Source organism: Bubalus bubalis, chromosome 12 (genome assembly GCF_019923935.1).
Source record: "Bubalus bubalis isolate 160015118507 breed Murrah chromosome 12, NDDB_SH_1, whole genome shotgun sequence".
NCBI classification, from domain to species: domain Eukaryota; kingdom Metazoa; phylum Chordata; class Mammalia; order Artiodactyla; family Bovidae; genus Bubalus; species Bubalus bubalis.
Window position 1 is genome coordinate 105366031 of NC_059168.1, and position 19153 is coordinate 105385183.

Genomic DNA, 19153 nt, shown 5'->3' on the forward strand with positions numbered 1-19153 from the left:
TGCCGCCTCAGCTGGCCAAGGCGCTGCCCTTGCCGATCAGGTCCTCTGCTGTGTGTGTGATTTCTGTCTCCATGTCTGGTCTCCCACACGGGACATGTGTGCACCGGGTCCCCTGCCCCAGGGTAGAGAGCCTGGCGTGCTGAGCACGGCGGGGCTGTAAACGCCAGCCCCCCCAGTCTGTCGCCTCCCCACTCCACTCCCACAGGCACACACCTGCCTGTGCCTGTCTCCAGGGCTGGCCGGGCGTCCCTGCTGCCCTGCGTCCCATCCAGCCCTGCGCACAGGCTCGCAGCTTCGGCAGGATCCCTCCTGGCTGGAGGAAGCGCCTGGAATCCCGTGCCTGTCTGTGCTGCTGTGGTCGGTGAGGGGAGCGTCCTGTATGTACCAGATTTGTGGCTGATACTCGTCATGGGGTGAACTGTGTTCCCCAAAAGCTACCAAGTACTGTTTCTCAGTGGTTCTTAGAACGTGACCTCGTTTGGAATGGCAGCCTTTACAGAGATAAGTTAGAGGGAGGCGTTAGGCTGGGCTCGATCCAGCATGCCCAGAGTCTGGACACGCAGAGGGGAACGCACGTGCCGGCCTGGGGAGCGTGTCTCTCCAGAGCCCTGGAGACAGCGGGCGAACCCAGGAAGAGCCCGGAAGGGCGCCTCCCCAGGAGCGGCCCTGCCAGCCCCGTGAGCTCCGACCTGAGCCTCCAGGACTCGGAGAGGATCAGTTCTCCATTTTAAACTTCCCGGTGTGCGGCTCACTGTCTGGGCTGCCTAGGAAGCCGACGGGGAGGGCTCAGCTGTGTCTCCACGGCCTCTGCCGACTAGCTTCATCTTTTGCTGAGAGAGGAGCGCCTGGCCTCTCCAGCGGTCACTTCTGCCGCGTCTCACTTTGTGCCACGTGTGTTTTGAGGCTCTGCTGTTAGCTACACACACGTGTGGGATGGTTCTCTCTACTTGATGAGTTGGCTGCCTCGCCAGCTATCATAACTGGCCTCTTCCTAGTCAGTCGTCACACGTGTTTAGAGAACTCGGGAGACGGTTTCCCGTTGCTGCCGCTGCCGCCTCCTGCTCACGTCGTGTCCTTCCTGTCGGGAGAGCGCCTCCACCAGGCCCAATGGGGCGGGGCCTTCTCACTGGAGACCTAGTTCCGGGCTGTCTCCGTTTGCCCAGCACTCGGAAGATTCTCTGCTTCTGGGCCTCCCTGGCGGGCCAGCTGCTAGGGCTCCAGTCTTTCAGCGCCACGGCCCGAGTTCAATCCCCGGTTGGAAGTGGAGGTCCCGCAAGCTGAGGCGTGCCCGCCCGGAGTGCTGCTTCCTGCGGCCCGGACCTCTGGAGGGCCGCGCAGCCCCGCACGCTGTCCCCTGGGGTGAGCTGCATTGCCTCTGCCGTCAGTGTCCCGTCTTCAGCTTTCACCTCTGGTCACTTGTGTCCGGATGTGTGTGCTTGTCCCGAGTCCTGCTCAGCTTCCTCGATCTGTAGGTTTGTATCTTCCACCAAATCTGTGGACGTTGTCAGCCACTACTTCTTCGAACCGCTTCCTTCTGCCCACAGCCCTCAGACCCTCACTCGCCCTCCCCTGCTCTCCTCTCTGCCCTGTCCTCAGTCACGTTCGCCGACTCTCCTCTGACTTCATCCTGCTGTTGAGTCTGTCTAGTGAGTTTCTGTTTCCTTGCTGAGACGCATCTGCCCTAACATCTGTGGCACAGCGTGTGTGATGCTCGCTCAGGTGTCTCAGCAGCCGCCACAGTCCCTGTATGCTCACGCTGACACGCTCGGCACCTCTGGGCGTGTCTTTCCCCCAGTTCTGTGAGAGCTGCCTAGCTGTGCATTAGACTCTGGACATGGACTTCATCTGGTCTGGGTCTGGTTAGGCTCAGGCTCACGGCCCCACTGCAACCTGTGGGCTGGACCCCACATCTGCTGTGCCCCCCAAGCCCTCCTCTCTGGACGGGCCACGTGTGCACCCCCAGCCCTGGGTGGGGACGCAGACCCTACTCTCTGGGTGGGCCCCCTGTGTGTGCACCCCCAGCCCTGGGTGGGGACGCAGACCCTACTCTCTGGGTGGGCCCCCTGTGTGTGCACCCCCAGCCCTGGGTGGGGATGCAGACCCTACTCTCTGGGTGGGCCCCCTGTGTGTGCACCCCCAGCCCTGGGTGGGGACGCAGGCACTGCTCTGTGAGCTCACCAGGCATTGGGTCACATCCTCGGGAGCAGCCCCACAGCCAAGGGGCTCCTGGGCCTCGCAAGCCCTGCACAAGCTGTTTCTCAAGCTGCTCCCTCTGGCCTGGTTGCCGGCACCCCATCTGGCCCCCAGCCTGAAACCTGGAGGCTGTGGCCTGGCTGTCAGTCCTCTCCTCAGGCCACTGTACCTGGGGCCACAGAGCCCTCAGGGGTTGCCCTGCCTCTCAGCACTCAGTCCGCTTCGTGAGCCCCCTTTCCCGCCCCTCGGTGGGCTGGTGGCCGTGCTGCAGGCCCAGCAATCAAAGGTGGGCGCTGGGGAGAGGTGCGGTCCTGGGGCCCAGCTGCCCCGGTGCCCTCTGCAGAGCCTTGGGCGGCAGGCCCACCGTGCTCTGCCCAGGAGGGGCGGGGCCTTGAGCTGCTCCCCACTGAGCTTGGAGGCTCGAATGGGGCTCCTGCCCTCCATCAGACGTCTGCTCGCGCCCTGGGGACAGTCTCCTCTTCAGAGCCACCTCCCAGGCTCCCCTGTTCCCCTGTTCTTCTGGCAGGTTTCTGCTTCTCTGCTTTCTGTTGTCTGATTCCACAGCAGCTGGGCCAGGTCCAGCCTCCTTTCCCTGCGCGAAGCATTTAACCCAGTCGCTGTACCTCTTCCCTGTCGGCTCCCTTTTAAATGTCAGTTTCTGCCTGTTCTCAATTCCTATTCTGCTGCTTCTGCTTTACAGGTTTTGTATTTCCTTGATGGCTTTCATGGAGAAGGCAATGACACCCCACTCCAGTACTCTTGCCTGGCAAATCCCATGGACGGAGGAGCCTGGTAGGCTGCAGTCCATGGGGTCACTGAACGACTTCACTTTCACTTTTCACTTTCATGCATTGGAGAAGGAAATGGCAACCCACTCCAGTGTTCTTGCCTGGAGAATCCCCAGGAACAGGGGAGCCTGGTGGGCTGCCGTCTATGGGGTCGCAGAGTCGGACACAACTGAAGCGACTTAGCAGCAGCAGCAGCAGCAGATGGCTTTCAATTAAACATATCCCCAGTGTTTTCCAGAAACTGTTTCATCTTGCAGCTCCTCCAGACAGTAGCGTCCATGGGGTTTGCTGGCTCCTGCCTGTGGCCAAGCACAGGCTCCGGACTGCGGCTCCAGTGGGTCCAGGGCAGTGCACCCCGGCTCCACTGCTGTTGGGGCCCCTTCCCTGTTCTCACGGGGCCAGTGGTTTGCAGACACATCCAGGGATGTGAGCGCCCCTGCTTCCGACATGGCGCTGGGGCTGTCCTTGGGGAGCCGCTGTGCTGCTAGCTGGCTCCTCCAGGCACATTGAAGTCCTCCCAGGCTAGCTTACCTGTGTGTGCCTGGCCCTGCCTGGCCTGTCTCTCTGCGGCCGGCTTGACTATGACCCCGCAGGCGACTGGGCCGGCCTCTATTCACCGCTGCCCCTGGCTGGAAGGATGTAAGGTCCCCTACGGCCTGTCCATGACTCTCTCGGCCATCTTGTTGAGGCGCCGTGTGTGGGGCCGACTGCAGTCCAGTACCGCCACTCCCCGTGGGGCTGCTCGGCAGGCTGCTGCCACGCCAGAGCCCCCACCCCCAGTGTCCCCAGACGAACACACAGGCTGGGTGAGCCCTGGGAGGGCCGGGGCCACCCCTGCCCCTCTGCTGTCCACTGTCACGTGCCAGGCGCTCTGCCGCTGCCCCAGCCAGGGCCCCCTGAGGACTCCAAGCCCTGAGCCGGTGGCTCCAACAGGCACCTGGGCAGGCGGAGCTCTGGTTCCCCAGCCAGCTGCCGGCCCACCTGCCGTCAGTCCTCCTGTGCCCCCTGCTGGCGGGTAGTGGGCACACAGTGGGCCTGTTCAGGAGTGGGTGCCGGGGCCTTGTTTAGACACAGTGGGGGCTACAGCTGGGGATGCGAACTTGAGTCCCCACTGGCCGGCTCAGGGCAGCTCCAGTGTGTGGCCTGGGGCACCCCACCCCGTCCAGCAAGCACACCAAGGGCCCGAGTGGATGCCACGCCCCTCCCTGCACAGAGACTGGCCAGTGCTGTGCTCTTGCCAACTGTTTATTCAGACCCTGAACAGGTGACCAGTGACATGCACGTCCCCTGGGCTCATGACAACCTGACCTGCATTGCAACCCTGATGCTGGGCAGCTCCCAGAGAAGGGAGCCCCAGCTCCCTGGGCAAGGCTGGGCCCAGTGAACAGTGCCAGGCCCCACAGGGCTGCCAGGGGACACGTGGTGCTGAAGGGCCCAGGCCCAGGGGAAAGGGGTGGGTGAGGAGCAGGGGGCGGGGGACACAGTGTCCTGTGCATCCCGGGCCAGTCAGAGGTGACCCTGGCTGCCCGGTGCTGAGCGGCACAGCTGTGGGAGGCGGTGTGTGTGCGCGAGCGTGGTGGGGGCCAGGCCGCGCTCCCTGCGGCCTCCCGGCCCCCTTCCTAAGGCATTCCTGTGGCGAGCTGCTCTGCCCCTGTGCGGTCTGGGCGGCACTCAGCCCTGGGAAAGGGTCCCAGGCGTGCTCGGCGGGCCCCAGCGCCTCAGTGCTTCTGGCTGGCGAACCAGGAGAAGAAGGGGCGCGGGCGCGGGCGCGGGGCCTGGAGGACGCGCACGGTGCGGGGCGAGCGCCAGGCTTTGATGGTGGCGTCGTCGCTGGCCGTCAGCAGGAGCTCTTGCTCCTGGGGGCTGAAGACCACAGAGTTGACCACATCCTCGTGCCGCAGCTTGGCCAGGCAGATGTTGTAGTGGCGGTCCCAGATGTAGCCGTGCCGGTCCTCGGCCCCACTGGGGAGGGGACAGTGCGGTGAGCCCCGCCCCGCCCCCCCCCGCCCCGCCCCCAGCCCCGCCCCGGCATCGCCCCACCACCTGGCCACGAAGTCCCTGCTGACGTCCAGGAAGATGAAGAAGCACTCGTCGTTGGGCGTGTAGGCGCGGTGCGCGCGCAGAGCCCGCTTCACCTCCCGCATGGTCTTGAGATCGAAAACCAGCAGGTCGATCTCCTCCGCGATGGGTGGCGGCTGCATGGGGTCAGCCACCACCGAGCCGCTGGGCCAGGCGCGGCTGTTCACGTACAGGTACCTGCGCCGGCATGCAGTTCAGTGCGCGCCCGCGGAGCTTCCCCCCGCCCCCGGGCTGCCTACAGAGGCCCACCTGTTGTCGGGGGACAGGCCCATGCCGATGATATGTCCGTGCACATCGATGACGTGGTCCAGCGCATCGAAGAAGGCGTCGGAGCCCCGGCCCTCGCCCAGAACGGGCCCGGCTGTGGTCATCTGGTGCGGTAAGATCTGCTTGATGCCTGCAAGGAGGGCGGGGGTGGAGGCGGCGCCTCGGTACCTGGCAGTTCCCAGGGCTGCCCTGCACCCCCAGATCTGAATGTGTGCCTGCCCAGGGGTGAGTGGGGGGCAGTGTTGGACTAGAGCTGGGCCCCCCCGGACAAACGGAGGAAGGGACTCTGCCCATAGACGGACCCGCCCCAGGCCCCTCACCGATCTGGTGCGGTGAGTAGGTGAGGCAGCCGGTGGTGAAGATGAGGAGCTTGTTCCCGGCGGCGGCCCTGCCCTGCTCGGGGGGCTTGGTGTGGCCCTGGGCCAGCAGCTCGGCCACCTTAGTCTCCAGCGTGCTCTCCGGCAGCGGGGGCTGTGCCCGGCCCTCCAGGAGCCCGTCCAGGAGGCGCCGCAGGCCCTTGGCGCGGGTCGGGCCCCGGTCGCTCTCCTCATCCTCACCATCGCTGCCCAGGTCGAAGACGCGGCTGGAGTCTGTGCCGGGGGCGCCGGCGTCCAGCAGGAGGTCGGGGCTGTCGAAGCGGCTGCAGTCGGCCACCATGACGGTGCGGATGGTGCTGGCATTGAGGTTCTGGATCTTGAAGAGCCGCTTCACCACGTTCACGTTCTCCGACTCCACGTCCTGGGGGCGGGAGCGCGGAGGTAGGCGCGGGCTGCGGGAGGCCGCGCAGGCCGCAGGGCGCCCCCCGCGCGCACCTGGAAGGCGTTGTTGAGCCAGAGCACCGAGCAGGACGTGATGTCCCCGATGCGGTGCAGGTTCCCCGAGATCAAGCTGGTGTCGCTGAGCCAGCAGCCGAACACGTCGTAGGGCTTGTTGCGGACCCGGGACAGCAGGGCAAAGGTGTCTGGGTGGAGCAGAGAGAAGGGGCGGGGCGGGCGGGCTGGAGGGGTGGGGCGCAGGTGTCTGGGCGGAGGGTGGGGCGTTAGGGGCGGGGTGGTCGGGCCGCCCGCCCCCAGCCCTCTCTTACCTAGGCTGATGACCGCGATTTCGCCTGAGGAGGAGTTGTGGGGCCCTAGGAACACCCCAGACGCCAGCAACAGCGAGTCGTCTTGGTTAAACTGGGAGAACTGGGTGTAGCTCCAGTTGTAGGGCCGCATGTCCGCGCTGTGCAGCAGCGAGATGGTCAGGTCGTTGTTCCAAATCTGCGTGTGGGGGCGCCCAGCAGGCACGCCTGGTGAGCCCGCTCTGAGTGGGGGCCCTCGGGCCCCTCTCCTGGCTGGTGCCCGGAAACCGCCATCGGGTGGGGGTCCCTTGTCTCTGGCCTTCAGACCACCCGAGGCCTGTGAGTACGTGGTGCTCCGGCCAGCTCTGGCCTAGCTGCACGCAGGGCCCCTGCTCATCTGCAGGCAGTTAGGGCCGCCCAGCCCCGGCCTCCCATCCAGGTTCCGACCCTCGCCGTGGGCTGTCAGCCCTGAGCCTCTCCCCCCGGGGTGCCGCCCTCACCTTCACTGTGCAGTCCTTGGAGCAGGAAGCAAACTGGTAGCCCGAGTGGGAGAAGCTGAGGTGCAGGACTTGGTCGGTGTGCTCCCGGAGCGTCTGCACCTCCACACAGGGCACCGTGTCATAGAGGCGGCGGAACTCCTCGAACCAAGACGTGGCCGCTGTGGGGGGGCGGGTCATGCTGGGGCTGCGGGCCTCAAGCCCAGGCCCTGGCAGCCGGGGGCCGCCCTGCCTGCCCTCCGGGCCCGCTCCCAGGCCCAGCCTGCCGTCCCCAGCCAGCGTGAGGGCTGGTGCTGACCTGGGTGCCGGGGCACGTCTCGGGCCACCTGGTAGTAGCGGTAGAACTGCTCTCTCCACAGGCACTCGTCCCTGGACACGGCCTGCCACTGGCGGCACGCCAGCCCGGCGGCCAGCACGTCGGCCGGGCCCAGGCTCAGGAAGATCTGGTAGACCAGGCTGTCTGGAAGCAGGGGTGTGTCCCCCTCGTCCATTGTGACATTCTGCCCCGGCGGCCCTGAAACACACGCACAGCCCCTTAGCTGCCGGTGGGACCAGGGAGGACACTGGCCCCCAGGTCCAAGGAGAGGCACAGGAGCCCGGGGCTGAGCGGAGCCAAGCCAGTCCAGCGGGCGCTCCTCCTGCCCCACCAACTGCCCTGCTGGGCATTCAATTGGACTGAGCATGTGCGGAGGGCCGGCTGGCACTGCCTGCTCGGCCAAGGAGCCAAGAGCTTCCCCAAGCCCCCGCACAGCTGTGCTCCTCGGACCCTGCACTCCTGAGGTCCCGCAAGGCCCAGGGAGTCCCTGAACACGCAGCTTCCCAGCCTGGTCCAGCTGGAGCTGGAGTGGCTGTGGGCTTGGGGGACCCACTGTCACCCCAAAAGTTCCCCTCCTCAGGAGGACAGGCTTTCTGGGTGGGGCCCTCTGACTTCCCCCCATAGGGTCCCAGGGAGACATCTGGTTGCCAGAGCTGGGGACCGCTCCGAGGCCCAGAAGGGAAGGGTCGGTGACCCCTGCGCACCATCTCTGACCTTGCTGCCCCAGGCTTCGGAATGGTCAGCATGGGATAGAGGTCCTTCCCAGGAGAGACTCGGGCCGGTGGGAGAAGGGCCGGCCAGCCGCCTGTCCCAGACGCCGCCAGGAACACCAGCCGGCCCTGCCCTCTGCCCTCTGGCCTGGGGGACCCTGCCAGGTTGGCCGCAGGCCAGCGCGGACACGGCCGGGCGGGGCGCGGCCGCCCAGCGCCCCCCACCCTCCCTCTGAGGGGCTGCCGGGGGCGGGGCGGCGGCTCGGGCCCCCCCGCCCCGGTCCCGGCGGCCTCGGCGACTCATTCATTGGCCAAGGACGCGTCCGGGGAGTTGGGGGGCCGGGCCCGGGGTCGGGGCGGGGTGACGACGCTCTCCGGGCTAGGCCGTGAGGGCCCGGGCCGGGGTCCGGACGCCGCCGTGACGACGTTCCCCGGCCCGCCGCACTCACCGCGGCCGCCTCCGCCCGGATGCGCGGCCCCCGCCCCGGCGCCCGGCCTCGGCCCACGGACCCTCTTCCGCCCTCCGTCGACGCTCCGGCCGCCGCGTCTCTATGATGGAGGCCGCCAGGCTGATGCCACGAGCCCCGAGGCATCGATGACCGTCGCCGGCCGAGCGCCGCCGCCCGCGTCGGCCGCTCCTGCGCCTGCGCGTCAGCACCCGCGGCCTGCGGCGTCCTCGCGCGCCTGTGCGCGTCCGGCCTCCCCGAAACCGCGGCCCTGGCGGCGGGGAGGGGCGGCGGCCGTGGGCGGGGCTGCGGGCGGGGCTCAGGGTCGCGGGTTCGAGACCGAGCTCCGGCGTTCCGCGGCCTCCCAGGCCCTTGCTCCGCTGTGGGGAGATGAACGTGCAAAGGGGTGAGCACCCGCCTCAGTGGACATCACCGGGTTTGTGGGCAAGAGAAAGAAAGGGAAGGTCGCTCAGTCGTGTCCGACGCTGTGCGACCCCATGAACTGCAGCCCACCAGGCTCCTCTGTCCATTCATGGAGTGTACAGTTCGTCGCAGTCTCCAGGCAAGAGTCCTGGGTTGCCTTTTCCTCCTCCAGGGGAATCTTCCCGACCCAGGGTTCAAACCCGGTTCTCCCGCGTTGCAGATGGACTCAGAGCCACCTGGTGGACAAAGACCAGAGGTCAACTTGGACTTTGGACACCGGACATGGCGACGGGCCCCTGCCGGGAAGCGCAGGGCCAAGGTCAGATGTCCAGGGTGAGGCTGAGTTCACTGGGAGCCTGAGTCGGGGGTTGCCTGGCCCAGGGCAGAGGTTTCTGGTGGCGGGAGCATGGGCAGACTTCCTGGGCGGGGCTGCTGAGCAGCAGTGGACAGTGGACTCTGACCTGGGACATTCCCCGTCTGCCCTGCGGGTCCCCTCGCCCTGTCGCCGCCATCGCCATGCTGACCCCCAGGATTGCAGCCCTCTTGACTCTGCTTCTGGCCAGCAGCTCCCTGGGTCAGCGGGTGCGGAGACCCCCGCGGCCCCCATCCCCTATCAGCACCATCCAGCCCAAGGCCAACTTTGACGCCCAGCAGGTAGAGCCGGGACGAGGTGGGGCAGGGGCCCGCCCGGCTCTGCCGCCCCTCACACAGCCTGCTCCCCAGTTCGCAGGGACCTGGCTCCTGGTGGCTGTGGCCTCCCCGTGTCGCTACCTGCAGGAGCAGGGCCACCGGGCTGAGGCCACCACTCTGCACGTGGCTCCTCAGGGCTCAGCCATGGTTGTCAGCACCTTCCGAAAGCTGTGAGTCCCAGCGAGGACCCCTGAGCCCACCCCAGCTGCGGCCTCACCCGGGTCGGGGTGCCCCAACCTGCTGGGCATCCTCCCATGCTGGCCGTGCCCCCAGGGATGGAATCTGCTGGGCAGTGCGGCAGCTGTACGGAGACACGGGACGCCCAGGGCGCTTCCTGCTCCAAGGTGAGGCGGTGGCCGCTGGGGGTGGGTACGGCGCTGGCGGTGGGGCTGACCCGCCGGCTCCCCGCAGCCCGGGGCGCCCGCAGGCCGGTGGACGTGGTCGTCGGGGACACGGACTACCGCGGCTTCGCCGTCTTGTACCTGGAGAGGGCGCGGCAGCTGTCGGTGAAGCTGTACGGTACGTCCCGGGGCCCTGGGTCCCCGACCCTGGGTCTGCCCGCCCGCAGGGCTGTCGGGTGGGCTGGGTAGGCCCTCTCCTCCCTCCCGCCTGCCCCTGCCCTTCGGCCCAAATGTGGGGACAGAACGGGACCGGGAAGTGGGGGAGCAGGGGTCAGATCGCAGCCCCAGGCACACAGCCCAGCCCCCGGAGCGCCCTGCAGGCCCCTGCCCCGTGGGTGCCCAGGAGCCCATGTGTCCCGCACGCAGTCCGCTCGCTCCCTGTGAGCGATTCCTTCCTGAGTGTGTTTGAGCAGCGGGTCCAGGGGGCCAACCTGACTGAGGACCACACCCTGTTCTTCCCCAAGTACGGTGAGTGTCATCCCCCGCCCCTGTCTCCCCCGGGCTTGCCGCCCGCCCCCCACCCCCGGCTGCCCCTGACCCCTGGCCCGGCCCCCAGGTTTCTGCGAGGCCGCGGACCAGTTCCACACCCTGGACGGTGAGCGGGCAGCTCCAGCGGGCAGCGTGTGGGGGGTGGTGCCCAGGGCCCCCTCCCGGCTGAGACGCATCTGTGCTGCAGAAGTGCGGAGGTGAGGCGGGTGGCCGCCGTGCGCGAGGAAGGAGCCGACCCGGAGCTGGACCTGCCACCCCTCGTCCACCGCCCCCGCGAAGCTGCCCCTCCCCCGGGTGCTCCGTGGGCTCTCATTAAACGCCGCAGCCTCAGCCGCTGCCTCTTCCTTTCCACCCTGGAATCCCGCGTCTGCCCACCTGTTCTGCTTCCCTGATGGGCTGGAGGGCGGGGGCCCACCTCCTGGTGCCAAGCCCTCCCCAGGGAGTTGGGGGTGGGGAACGGCTCCTGGCCACGGCCTAGGGCACCTGGCACCCTGCCCTCGGACCCCAGTGTCCCCTGCTCTGTCCCCTGTATTGGCGCCTGTCTCTCCTGCCCCCTGCCTCTGAGCAGGCCTGCCCCGTGGCCCCACTGGGCCGTCCTGCTGGGCAGACGCCCCGGTCTTCTCCAGAGCCTTCCCTGCAGGTCTCCCTTGCCTCCTCCTGAGACCCCTTTTGGGATCCAGGGCCCAGAGCCCCAGGGGCCCGTAGCCAAGGCAGCAAGGGCCCCTGGGGAGGAGCACGTGGCTTCAGGGGGTCAGGCAGGGAAACCACCCCCAACCACTTCCCGGGCCTGGGGCCCATCTGAGGCAGCTGGGAGCCTGCGTGGCCCTCACGGCCGCTCCAGGGGCAGACAGGGCCAGGCAGGGCACAGGACTGGCTGGCAAACAGGACTGCCCCCCGGGGTGAGTCCGTGCATGGCTGCGAGCAGCAGGCGCCCCTGGGGGCAACCACGTGGGTGGGCCGGCAGGGGGCCCAGAGTGCCGGGTTGGGGGGTGCCTGGACAGACGGGGTGGCCCCCAGGAGCCCACACCCAGGGTCTGCCCAAGGTCACCAGCCACGAGGGACCACAAGATGATCTCTAGCCTGTAGAGAAGAACTTTCTGGAAGGTGGGAGCCCTGAGGTCTGGGGACAGATGGGGGCTGGTGTCCCGCCCCCCAGCCTCTGCCTGGAGGGGCTTCTCCGCGCAACTGCAGGCTGTTGGTAGAAGGTCAAGCGTGGGGATGGGGCCTCCCCCGGTCGACTGTGCGCCCTCCACACGTGGGTCCCGGCCAAGCTTCCCGGGACCCTCACCTGTGTCCCTGACAGCGGAGAGGACGCCAAAGAAAAAACCCGCGGTGCAGACCCCTGAGACGCAGAGACCAAAGGGCAGGAGCTCTGATGGAGCATCCGCTCCACCCCCCGCCAGGTCTGTTGGTGTGGGGGCGCCCAGCTCCGGGCCCACTGGTGAAAGCTCGCCCCCTGACCCGTCCTGTGAAGCTGCAGAGGACATGGGCCAGTTCCAGCTGCCTCCAGGCCCGCCCGCCCGCGCTCTGATGGGCTCCGGACCTGCGCCCTGCCCCCACTGGAGGCTGGCCTTCTTCCCCCATCTCTCTCCCACCTTCTTCCCCGCACAGCACCCCGTGGCGGGCGAGAGCCAGGCTCACGTGACGGCTGCTAGTCATCCCCGGGCATTGCAGACAGCTGTGCCTGGCACACACTGCCCAGCCCGCCCCGTCCCACTGTGCCCCCCATGAGGAGGAGGGTCAGCCCTCCTCAAGAGGACTTGGGGAGACTTGAGGGCAAATGGCGGCCCCCATGCTGGGGCCAGACTGGGGCAGGAGGTCAGGGAGTGGGCCTCAGCTCGGCCAAAGCCTCCCAGTCAGGGGAGACTCAGTGTCTGCCCGATGGACATCTCTGAGATGCCCACTGCGTGTCAGGCCCCTGCCCCTGGGAGCCAAAGTCCAGGGCTCACCACTCCCTGATGCTGGTGAGGCAGAGTGGGCACAGCAAGATGGACCCCCGCCCCAGCCTCCCCACCTGGGCTGCGGGGAGGCCAGGCCACCTCGGGTGAGCTGCAGGCCACGAACAGGAGGGACCTCCATCTGGTCCCTGGAGAGCAGGGTCGGAGATCCCTGGGCCCGCCTCCGCGTACCCACCTCCCTCCTCCCCCCGCGGGCCCGTCCAGACCTGGGCAGGGGGTGCGGTTGCTGGGAGGAGCCCACAGCCCTCCAGGGCCCAGTGTCCACAGTGGGCAGGGACCATGTCCCTTGGTGCTGGACTCCCAGCCAGACAGGCAGACGGGGCTGGCAGGAAGGGGAAAGGCAACGACCCTGCCGAGCTGGGCACCTCGTCACCCAGGCTGAGGCTCCGAGCTGGCAGTGCCCAGAGGCCCCCACAGGCCTGGCCGCACGTGCCCAGGCAGGAAGGAGGGTCTCTGCCCTGAGTGTGGGCAGCTGCGGGCAGGAGGCCAGGCTCCCTAGAGCCTCCTCGGGCTTCTGGGGAAGGAAGGGTGCTTCCAGCGGGGCTGGGGGTCCAGGGGCTGCGCCAGGCCTCCCGAGTGCTCCCAGGGCCCAGGCCGAGGGCAGCCCAGCCCCGCCGCAGCTCTTACACAGAGCTGGGGGCCGGGGACACCGTAGCGAGCGCTACAACCGCAGTGTATTTCGATTTCACTACAATGTGTAACGAGCTCTAGTTACACTTCAGCAAACGAGGTGAAGCAATTGTAGTCCTGGGTGAGTCGTTTTATATGCTCAGCCGCTCAGTTGTGTCCGACTCTGCAACCACATGGACCGTGGCACACCAGGCTTCCCTGTCCACCATCTCCCGGAGCTTGCTCAAGCTCATGTCCGTGGAGTCGGTCACACCCTCCAGCCACTTCATCCTCTCTCGCCCCCTCCTCCTCTTAAGTTTCAAGAACTAGGGACTTTCTGGTGCTCCAGTGGCTAACTGCGCTCCCAACGTCAGAGGCCCCGGTTCGATCCCTGGTCAGAGGACCAGATCCCACACGCTGAAACTAAAGCTCCCTCGTGCCTCAACGCAAATTGAAGATCCTGGTGGCCACGAGACCCAGCACAGCCAAATACATTTTTTTCTTTTAATTGTTTTAAAAAACTAGGTGAGGCAGTTGTAGTTCTAGATGAGTCGTTTTTACGTGTGTGCTCAGTCACGTCAGACTCTGTGCGGACACGTGCGACCCCATGGACTGCAGCCCACCAGGCTCCTCTGCCCCCGGGATTTCCCAGGCAAGAATGGTGGAGTGGGTTGCTATTTCCTTCTTCAGGGGACCTTCTCGACCAACGGATCAGACCCACATCTGCAATGGCAGGTGGATTCTTCACCACTGCACCACTTGGGAAGCCCTGAGTCGTTTTGTGTAAAGATTTTATCGGTTATAACTGAGCTTTGCCTTTTAATTGTAAGACTTGGCTTTTTATCGGGCTTCCCAGGGGTGGTAAAGAACCTGCAGCTCAGGCCTGGGGTGGGGGAGGATCCCCTGGAGGAGAGCCTGGTGACACACCCCAGCACTCTTGCCTAGAGAATCTTATCAGAAAGAGAAACCTTGAAAAGCTTAGGGAACTCCGACTGGCAGTCTTGGTCAGGGAGCCTGCAAGGGCCATGCATGCCTGAGCTGCACTGACTTGGACCCCCTACCCGCCCCGCGGGGATGAGGCTGCCGCGTCCCAGCCTCCAGCGCCGCGTTCCCACCGTGGCTGCAACACCAGCGGGTGCTCTGCGTTTTCTGGCCACGCGGTTGGCGGGAGTTCCCAGACCAGGGACTGAACCCGGCCGTGAAAGCCGGGAATTCTAACCACTGGGCCACCGGGGCACTCCCTGTGCTCCGCGCTTCCCGGTGGGCACCTGCTGTCCCTGCCCCCGCAGGAGCTCAGTGGGCGGGGGGCAAGGCCCCTGCATGTGGGGACAGGGCCAGATGTCCCCCACCGCAGAGGGGCCTCCAAGTTCCCCAGCTTGAGAGGGCTTCACGGGGGCTCACTCACCCTTCCAGCTCCCCTGCAGCAGTGTTCTTACTCTGCTGGGTGCACACGTGGAGGGGGTCGCCCTGCCTGCAGGGGGGACAGGGCCTGGGGGAGACAGGGCCTGCAGGGGGAACAGGGCCTGGTGGGGACAGGGCCTGGGGGGGACAGGGCCTGGGGGGGATAGGGCCTGGGTGGGGACAGGGCCTGGAGGGGACAGGGCCTGCGGGCGGACAGGGCCTTGGAGGGGAACAGAGCCTGCGGGGGGACAGAGCCTGGCGGGGGACAGGGCCTGGGGGGGGACAGGGGCTGCGGGGGGACAGGGCCTGGGGGGGGACAGAGCCTGTAGGGGGGACAGGGCCTGGGGGGGGGCCGGGCCTGGTGGGGGACAGGGCCTGGTGGGGACAGGGCCTGCGGCAGGGACAGGGCCTGGGGGGGACAGGGCCTCTGGGGGGGACAGGGCCTGCGGCGGGGACAGGGCCTGGGGGGACAGGGCCTGCGGGGGGACAGGGCCCGGGGGGTGAGAGGGCCCAGGGGGGAGACAGGGCCTCTGAGGGGGACAGGGCCTGGGAGGGACAGGGCCTCTGGGGTGGACAGGGCCTGCGGGGGGACAGGGCCTTGGCGGGGGGACAGGGCCTGGGCGGGGAACAGGGCCTGCGGGGGGACAGGGCCTGGGGGAGACAGGGCCTGGGGGGCGCTGGGAGCCCTGGGCCTGGGGCTCCGCTCAGGGCTGGGTTGGGGGTGGAGGCCTCGCCTGGCCTCAGCCTCTGCAGGAGCTAACCGCGGCAGGCCAGGTGGTCACAGGGCCCTGGTGGGATGGCGGCACTTGGGGGCGGGCTGTCCCATCTGACACGCTGCTGACCGCCGCTCTCAGTCTCCCCGGAAGGCCCAGTGGGCGGGACGGTGGTGGGAGGAGGGCCCGGCCTGGTACGGCAGAGTGCCCACAGCCCGAGGGGCCAGGTGCCGCCTCGGCCGGGTTTAGGATCAAGTGGGGTCAGCGGAGTAGGATAGGAGCTTTCAGAGGGGCTGGGGGCTGCCCCCCAGCTTAGGCGGAGCGTGATGGGTCCTTCGGGAGGTTAACCACCAGGTCGCTGAGGCCAGAGTCTGTGAGCAGAAGACCTGGCTAATCGGCCAGACTCAGGGAGGTCAAGGCAGGGGGCTGAGCCCCCCAGAGCCCCCGCCCCACCCCATCTAGCTGGGAGGAAGGACCCAACCAGGGCCAGGCCCTTCCCAGAGGAGAGGAGGCGGCCTGGGACTGAGCCAAGGCCTGAAGCCTTGAGCCTGGAGGCCAAGGGTGGGGAGAGGTGGCCCAGGGCAAGCTCAGGGGTCGAGCACAGGTCCTTCCCATGTCTGACGTAGCCCAGCACCCAGTGCCCAGCTGGAGTGGAGAGGAGGGCTCTGTCCTCCCCCAGGGGTGTCTGAGGCCACCCACGCCCCCCACAGCTGCCCTCCAGCCCCCAGGACCAGCGTGTGGGGCCGCCCCCGCCCGCTGGCCTTCCCTGTCCCCTCCTCCCCTGCCCGCCTCCTGGGCGGTGACTCAGGTCCCCCCCCAGCCCTGTTCTGGCCCCACTTCGGTCTCGGGGCTGTGGAGCCGCCTGCGGGCTGGCTGCCCCGCCTGTTCCAGAGTGAGAACGCCCTGGCCCTGACCCCGACCCCTGGCTTCCCGCCTGGGACAGAGCATTCTGTCCTTTGTCTGGTGCAGCTGGGCCGGCGTGAGGAGGCCCCTGGAGGGGGCAAGGGGCGGCCGAGCCCGGGAGGCTGGCTCGGGGTCCTCCCCAGGAGGGCTGGACCCAGTGGGCACCCCACCTGCCCCATTGGCTTCCCACGCTGTCCAGGCTGTGACCCAGATGCCCCCATCTCTGGTGGGCAGGGCCTGATTGGGCCCCGCCCCTGGAGCCCACCCCCAGCCTGGTCCTGAGGAGGACGGTGCCGGGTCACATCCCCAGGGAGGGGCGCCCGCCCGGCAGGCCCATAAAGAGGTGGGCGAGCCTGAGGTCCCCAGCACCAGCGGCACGTCCCACCCCGTCCCTGCCGGGATGGGCCTGTGGTTGGCCCTGTGGGTGCTTCTCTACCTGCCGAGAGCCCTCCAGGGCCAGAGCCCACACACTCGGGCGGCCCCCAGCTCTGTTCTGCAGAGTTTCGAAGACAGCAAGGTCAGGGCCAAGGAGGGACGGGAGGTGCCCACCAGGCCTGGGTGCGGGGAGTCAGCCAGGCCAGCTCTCTGGGCACCCCCACCATGGAGACCCCTGGCCTCTGGCAGCAGAGAACCCTAGACTCCCCCATAGTCCCCCCTCTCCCTGCGGTTGGGGGGAACATCTCAGTCCCTCTGCACAGAGAGCCCCCCCGGCCAGCGTCACAGTCCCTGCGGGGCCTGGGCCCTCTCGGGCTCCTGCTAGCGTGACCGAACACCGGGAGCCGTTGCCGAGTGCAGCAGGGTTCCCGGCCAGCCCGGCCCCTGCCTACCCCCGGCCCCTTGCAGTTCCAGGGGGAGTGGTATGTCCTCGGCCTGGCGGGCAACACCTACATGGTAGCAGACAGGTCCCTGCTGAGCCCTTTCACGGCAACGTTCACGCTAAATAAAAACAGCCACTTGGAAGTGGCATACGCCATGGTCCGGTGAGTGAGGGGCTCTGGCCACGCTCTCCCAGGGCCTTCCTCCTAACTTGATGTCCAGCACGAGCTGCTAACAACCTCACCCGGGTCTGGGGGGCCGTCTTCAAAAGAGGGAAGGCACGGACTAGATCACAGACTCAGGAGAGCCCCAGGGCTGGTGGATGCCAGGTTCCACTGGATCCAGGATCTCAGACACTGTGATCAGAGACTCCTCATCCCCTCCCTCTCCTCCTCTCAGCTCTGCCTGCCCTAGACTTCCGTTCAGGCAGGTTCTCCCCTCACAGGGATAAGACAGTGGCTTACACTGACGTCCTCTTCAGGATCAGAATTCCAGAACAGAAGAAATATCCAGGCCGGCCTGGCCATGGTGTCTGATCGGCTCTTCTTGAGTCCTGCGTTCCCCTGGACCCGTTGCTGTATTGTCCAGGGCGACAGGCATGGGATGACACACCAGCCGGGATGACTGGTTGGGGAGAGTGGGGAGGCTTGATGGACAGCCCTGGGGGTGCACAGCCCCCCTGGAGATGCTGAAACCACAAGGGCTTCCTTCCCCGGGCAGCTCCTCCAGCAGGTCCCGAGGCCTTCCTTGCCCACCCACCCAGAGATCTCTTTCGCTTGGGGTTCTTGGATCCCGGCATGAGACAGGAAGCCCGGAGGCCAGCAGCGGGGCACAGATCAGCCCCCTGCCCCAGCTCTGTGCAGGCTCAGCCACGCCAGACACCAGCAGGGAGTCTCCAGATCCCTCGGGGGGCAGGGACTCAGTGCAAACACCATCTCCGGAAGCCTCTGCTGCTGCTGTCAGTCGAGTGTGTTTGCCTGGCAGGGTCAGGGCACTAGGTCCTGCCTCCCAGCTCAAGTCCAGGGCCCAGCCAGAGCTCTCCCAGGCACGTCACAGCCCAGAAACACCGTCCCTCGAGCGTGTGCCTCGGGTGCATTTCGGGTCTGGTTCCAGGCCAAGGAATGGTCAGCGGGTGGACCTGATGGAGGCCACAAATGGGTGGGCCACACAGCGCCAGAGCTCCCAGGGCTGAGGTCCCCTCCCCGGGCAAAGCCCCAGGCCTGCGTGGGGCTCGTGAGTGGGCCCTCCCGGTGGGTCCACTGGGGGCAGCCCCCGGGAAAGGCCCAGCCAGGTTCTGGAACCTTCTTCCTGCCCGTCCCCCTCCCCAGGGGCCAGCGCTGTGTCACCTGGTCGTACGAGCTTACTTCGCAGTCCCAGCCTGGGGCGTTCTCGGTGGATCACAGTGGAGGTGAGGGGGCGGGGGGCAGGGGCAGGAGGGGGCAGCCTGTGGGCGCCGGCGGGGAGGCCTGACGAGGCTGCCCCGCCAGAGCCGGGGGCGGACCCCGAGGAGATCCAAGTGTATGACACGGACTACGCGTCCTTCGCCCTCCTGCTCTCCAAAAAGCAGTCGGACCTGCAGAGGATCCTCAGGGTCAGCCTGCTGTGTGAGCCCCTCGCCCCAGGGCGGTCGGTCAGGGTGGGTGGGGGGCGGGGAGGCCAGTCTACGTGTGGCTGAAGCCAGGCCGTGCTCCTCGGCCCCCAGGCAGAATATGGGCCATTCAGACCCCGTTGCTGGACAAGTTCATCTGCCTGGTCCGAGCTCAGGGCCTCTCGGATGACAGCATCGTCTTTCCGGACCTGACAGGTGGGCTTCTGCGCCAGCTGGGGTCTGCCCGGGGCCTCGGAGCCCTGCGGGGGCCCTGCGGGAGCCCGGCCCACACCTGTGGCCCAAGTGTGGGGTCCCAGCTACCCCAGGGTTCAGCCTGAGTCCGTACTGGGGGTCTCAATGCTCCTTGGTCTCCTCCCTACCTGCGTCCCCTTCCCCGGGGCCACCCCCTCCCCCAGGGTCTCCCTTCCCCTAGGTCCCCCAGTCCTGGGTCACCCCCTCCCACTTGGGTCCCCCTCCCCAGGTCACCCCTCCACACCCAGGTCACCCTCTCCCACCTGGGTCCCCCTCCCCTGGTCACCCCTCCCACCCGGGTCACCCCCTCCTACTCGGGTCACCCCCTCCCACCCAGGTCCCCTCCCCCAGGTCACCCCCTTCCACCTGAGTCCCCCTCCCACCCAGGTCACCCTTCCACACCCAGGTCACCCCTTCCTGGGTCACCCCCTCCCACCCAGGTCCCCCCTCCCCCGGGTCACCCCTCCATACCCAGGTCACCCCTTCCCGGGTCACCCTTCCCACCCGGGTCCCCTCCCCCAGGTCACCCCTCCACACCCAGGTCCCCTCCCCCG

At 67.4% G+C, this 19153-nt stretch overlaps 3 protein-coding genes across 11 annotated transcripts; 2 read left to right on the forward strand and 1 right to left on the reverse strand.

The window, feature by feature from the left end:
* Positions 1-4210: 4210 nt before the first annotated feature.
* Positions 4211-8498, reverse strand: FBXW5 (F-box and WD repeat domain containing 5). 4 transcript variants are annotated; one of them, XM_044926557.1, is made up of 9 exons: positions 8360-8498; positions 7183-7398; positions 6888-7045; positions 6412-6586; positions 6140-6288; positions 5648-6065; positions 5310-5457; positions 5025-5237; positions 4211-4943 (listed from the first exon to the last, which is right to left on the reverse strand). In XM_044926557.1, the coding sequence occupies exons 2-9, from the start codon at positions 7373-7375 to the stop codon at positions 4700-4702; spliced, it is 1698 nt and encodes a 565-aa protein (XP_044782492.1). In that variant the 5' UTR covers positions 7376-7398; positions 8360-8498; the 3' UTR covers positions 4211-4699. The 4 variants fall into 4 exon arrangements, with proteins under 4 accessions (XP_044782492.1, XP_044782491.1, XP_006062586.3 ...); XM_044926556.1 differs by lacking the exon at positions 8360-8498 and adding an exon at positions 7905-8319 and having other exon boundaries at positions 5885-6065; XM_006062524.3 differs by lacking the exon at positions 8360-8498 and adding an exon at positions 7905-8315.
* A 139-nt stretch (positions 8499-8637) lies between these two features.
* On the forward strand, positions 8638-10689 carry C8G (complement C8 gamma chain). Of its 6 annotated transcripts, none has more exons than XM_006062528.3 (9): positions 8638-8762; positions 9000-9112; positions 9310-9433; positions 9503-9639; positions 9743-9813; positions 9881-9988; positions 10237-10338; positions 10427-10465; positions 10547-10689. In XM_006062528.3, the coding sequence occupies exons 2-9, from the start codon at positions 9000-9002 to the stop codon at positions 10558-10560; spliced, it is 708 nt and encodes a 235-aa protein (XP_006062590.1). In that variant the 5' UTR covers positions 8638-8762; the 3' UTR covers positions 10561-10689. The 6 variants fall into 6 exon arrangements, with proteins under 6 accessions (XP_006062590.1, XP_025117978.1, XP_044782494.1 ...); XM_025262193.2 differs by having other exon boundaries at positions 9346-9433; XM_044926559.1 differs by having other exon boundaries at positions 8712-8918; positions 9000-9098.
* Positions 10690-16343: 5654 nt separating this feature from the next.
* LCN12 (lipocalin 12) lies at positions 16344-18853 on the forward strand. Its single transcript, XM_025262189.2, has 6 exons — positions 16344-16460; positions 16787-16923; positions 17744-17917; positions 18088-18167; positions 18247-18363; positions 18462-18853. Exons 1-6 carry the CDS (start codon positions 16344-16346, stop codon positions 18683-18685), a joined length of 849 nt encoding a protein of 282 aa, XP_025117974.2. The 3' UTR covers positions 18686-18853.
* Positions 18854-19153: the final 300 nt, after the last annotated feature.